General features: G+C 32.4%; 1 protein-coding gene across 1 annotated transcript; it reads right to left on the reverse strand.

Moving 5' to 3' along the window:
• Nucleotides 1-2,123: 2,123 nt before the first annotated feature.
• LOC134237788 (cylicin-2-like) lies at nt 2,124-3,374 on the reverse strand. Its single transcript, XM_062719932.1, has one exon. The coding sequence runs from the start codon at nt 3,372-3,374 to the stop codon at nt 2,124-2,126; it is 1,251 nt and encodes a 416-aa protein (XP_062575916.1).
• Between the last annotated feature and the right edge of the window lie 7 nt (nt 3,375-3,381).

Consider the following 3,381-nt stretch of genomic DNA (forward strand, 5'->3'; position numbering starts at 1 on the left):
TCGCCAGGTGATAATGGAAATTTAAAAATCGTTCAACATGCAGATGATTGCACTAATCTATTGAAAGACACTAATTCAATGAAAAAAGCTTTAGAAACAATAAGTGAATTTAGCAAAGTCGCAGGCCCGAAATTGAATTTGGACAAAACAGAATGTTTATTAACAGGAAAATTTATTGAAAGGTATTTAAACGAAAATCATATATTTGGTGTAAAAATTGCTAAAAGCCATGTAAAATCATTAGGTATATATCTCGGTCATGATAAGGATTTTTGTTATGACATGAACTGGACGAATAAATTGGAGAAACTTGAAAGAATACTGAGCGTTTGGAGAAAGCGAAACTTAACAATCTTTGGAAAATGTACCATAATTAATACACTAGCATTATCTAAATTGGTATATAATGCTTTTATTTTGTCAAATCCAAAAAAAAGAATTCTTTAAAAAAGTATCAAAACTTGTATTTAATTTTATATGGAAGAAAAAAGATAGGATAAAAAGAAATACGCTAATCGGTAAAGTTGACCAAGGTGGAATAGGTATTGTTGATATAGAGAGTAAATTTACTGCAGCAAAAGCCTCCTGGATAAAACGATTATTAGATAAAGAAAATATAATATGTAAGATGTTGAACAATATTCTTAATCTTAAAAACCTATCAGTAAATGATATTGTCAAAACAAGTGTAGTTAACTTTGAAAATACTGCCTTTTTTAAGATGATAAGAATACCACTTTTTTATGGTAAGGTCCTTTCTGCTTTCAATAAATGTAAAAAAGTTAAACAAATTTGTACTTTAAAGAGAGACCAATTTTTATCGGAATTCATTTGGAACAATAATTTGTTTCAGTATGATTCTAAACCTCTTTGTTTTGAAAACTGGATAAAAAGTAATATTCTATATATCAAAGATCTTTTCGATAATGATGGAAACTTTCTTAGTATTGAACATTTTTACAACATACTGGAAAAGAAAAACAATATATTTTGTGAATATATCATGATAAAAAAAGTACTCAGAGAATACAAAAACAATTTTGATTGTACATATGCTAAATGTGTTAATATTAAAAACAAAATGTCATTTTTATTTAGAGATAATAGCATAAGAACTCTAGAAAATCTTAAATGTGACTTTTATTATTCAATTTTGGTAAACATTAAATTTCAAAGACCAGTTTATGAAAATATGTGGCAAAAGACTTTCGATCGTAGTTACAAATATATCTGGAAAAATGTATATCTAGCTAAAATTAAGTATATGTATGAAAAAAATGTTGCTGAATTCAATTATAAATTACTGAATTGCATATTGAATAATAATCTAAATGTAAGTAAATGGAACAAAGATGTAGAACCTTATTGTGAATATTGTATGGTTGTTGAAGACAATGAACATCTCTTGTACAAATGTAAAATCTGTGAAAATATATGGAAAAAAATTAGTTTATTTTTGGGTTTTGAAGTCACATGGAAAATACTTGTTCTAGGTTTTTACAATGAAATCAATTCAAAAACAACGAGATTGAATAATTTATTGTCCTTTATATGTTTTAACATCTATAAATATAAAATGAAATGTAGATTTGAAAAAGAAAATATGTTTACAGAAATTTTTCGAAATAAGTTAAAAAATTCTCTTTGTCTACAAAACGCAATTCTACGGAAGGCACATGTTATTAAGGATAATTTATATCTAGAAATAGGCAATTACTTGTGATTTTGATGTTCAAGTAGCTATGCAATGTATGTATTATGCTTTTGTACAATGAATTATTTATGTACCATGTTTTAATAAAAGAGAAAAAAAAAAGATACGAACTAAAGACTATGACATCGTCAGAATCCCCAAAGGTTTTCTCTATGGTACACTACATTTGAGTGTAACGGTGAGAACCATGGGGTGCCGACAATGACTATGGTAGAAGGGGTCATTTTTGTTCTTCCATGCCTTTAATACATTAAAATTTTCAGGTTTTGCAGCTTTTTTCAATATCTTCCATTTATAGCACAGAAATTACATTTTACATGATATATTGTATAATGGGAATTCTAAGCAATCAAACAATTTTGGCATAATTTGCATAAATAGTTAACTTTGTCTTTAGCTAAAAAACCTCTTATATTCTGATGTTTATACCTGGAAAGGTGGCATTTTCTTCCCATTCTGATTCAGAGCTGAACTCTTCGGCAGGATTGGACCTTTCTGGATCATTCGTGGCTCTCTGTGGAGAAGAACTGATAATTTCCCCCACTGTTGGGTCGGGGGTTGGCTCATCATCAGAACTGTGGTATACACCATTACTGGTAGCCTCATCATCTGAGTTCTCCTCCCCCGACGAAGGTGAAGTCGTGACATGTAGCTCAGCTTGTGTGATGATCTTCTGCTGCACAGGCAATTTTAAGGAAGTTCCTCGTCCACTTCTCTTTGGTGTGGAAGATGCAGATGGTTCTGTTGTTTTAGTTAATACTCTGGAGCTGTTTTTTGGGACCGGAGTCTTGTTGGGTTTGGTGGTATCAAGTCTCCCTTTCTTTACATTGCTCTCACTGTCTGTATTCTTTTCTCCAACTGTTGCTTTACTCTTTCTTAAAGATTTCCTTCCACCTTTATCCACAACCTCATTTTCATCTCCTGAAATATCCGATTCTTCACCGTCATTACCCCTCCTGGCTTTTGAGTTATTAAGGGAATTGTTCTTTACATTCTTTTGCGGTGACTTTTGCTCACTGTTGCTCTTATTTGAAGCTTTACTATTAAATGGATCCTCCAGCTCTGAGTCACTAGATTCAATTAAATTCTGATCATAATCTTCATTACTACTCTCAACAGAACTGTCTTCCCTCTCTCCCTCCTCTATCCCCTTTTCTGTGATACCACTTTTACCCCTCACATTGCCTCCATTCTTGTTCTCTTTGCCTTTTTCATTCTCTGCTTTTTGTGTGGCTGTGTCTTTCACACTCTGCTGTCGACCCAATTTTTTCGTACTTCCTCCCACGTTAATCTTTGGAATGGATAATTCTGGCATTTCAGCTGCTCTGCTTTTTGTGAGATTGTTCTTTGTGTTTGGGGTTTTTTGTACTTTGGGAGACTCTAGTTTTCCTTTCCTAGCACTGTTTTCCCTAACATATATCACTTTACAAGTCCGAGGTGTTTTACTACCAACCTTTGCTCCTCTAAGATTATCATCGTCAACGAAATCACTATCATGATCACTTTCACAACTTTTAGAATCGATTACTGCACGATTATCTCCTTTCTTGTTGACTGTTTTGACTCTTTGATTTCCTGATGTGCTGTTCAATGGATCCTCCAGTTCCGAATCACTTGATTCATTCGCATTCCGATCGTCATTGTGGTCATTCTCAGACATCTGGCTA

The sequence above is a fragment of the Saccostrea cucullata genome, unplaced genomic scaffold (assembly GCF_032062105.1).
Source record: "Saccostrea cucullata isolate Sc308-1 unplaced genomic scaffold, CSIRO_AGI_Scuc_v1 ctg22748, whole genome shotgun sequence".
NCBI lineage: Eukaryota > Metazoa > Mollusca > Bivalvia > Ostreida > Ostreidae > Saccostrea > Saccostrea cuccullata.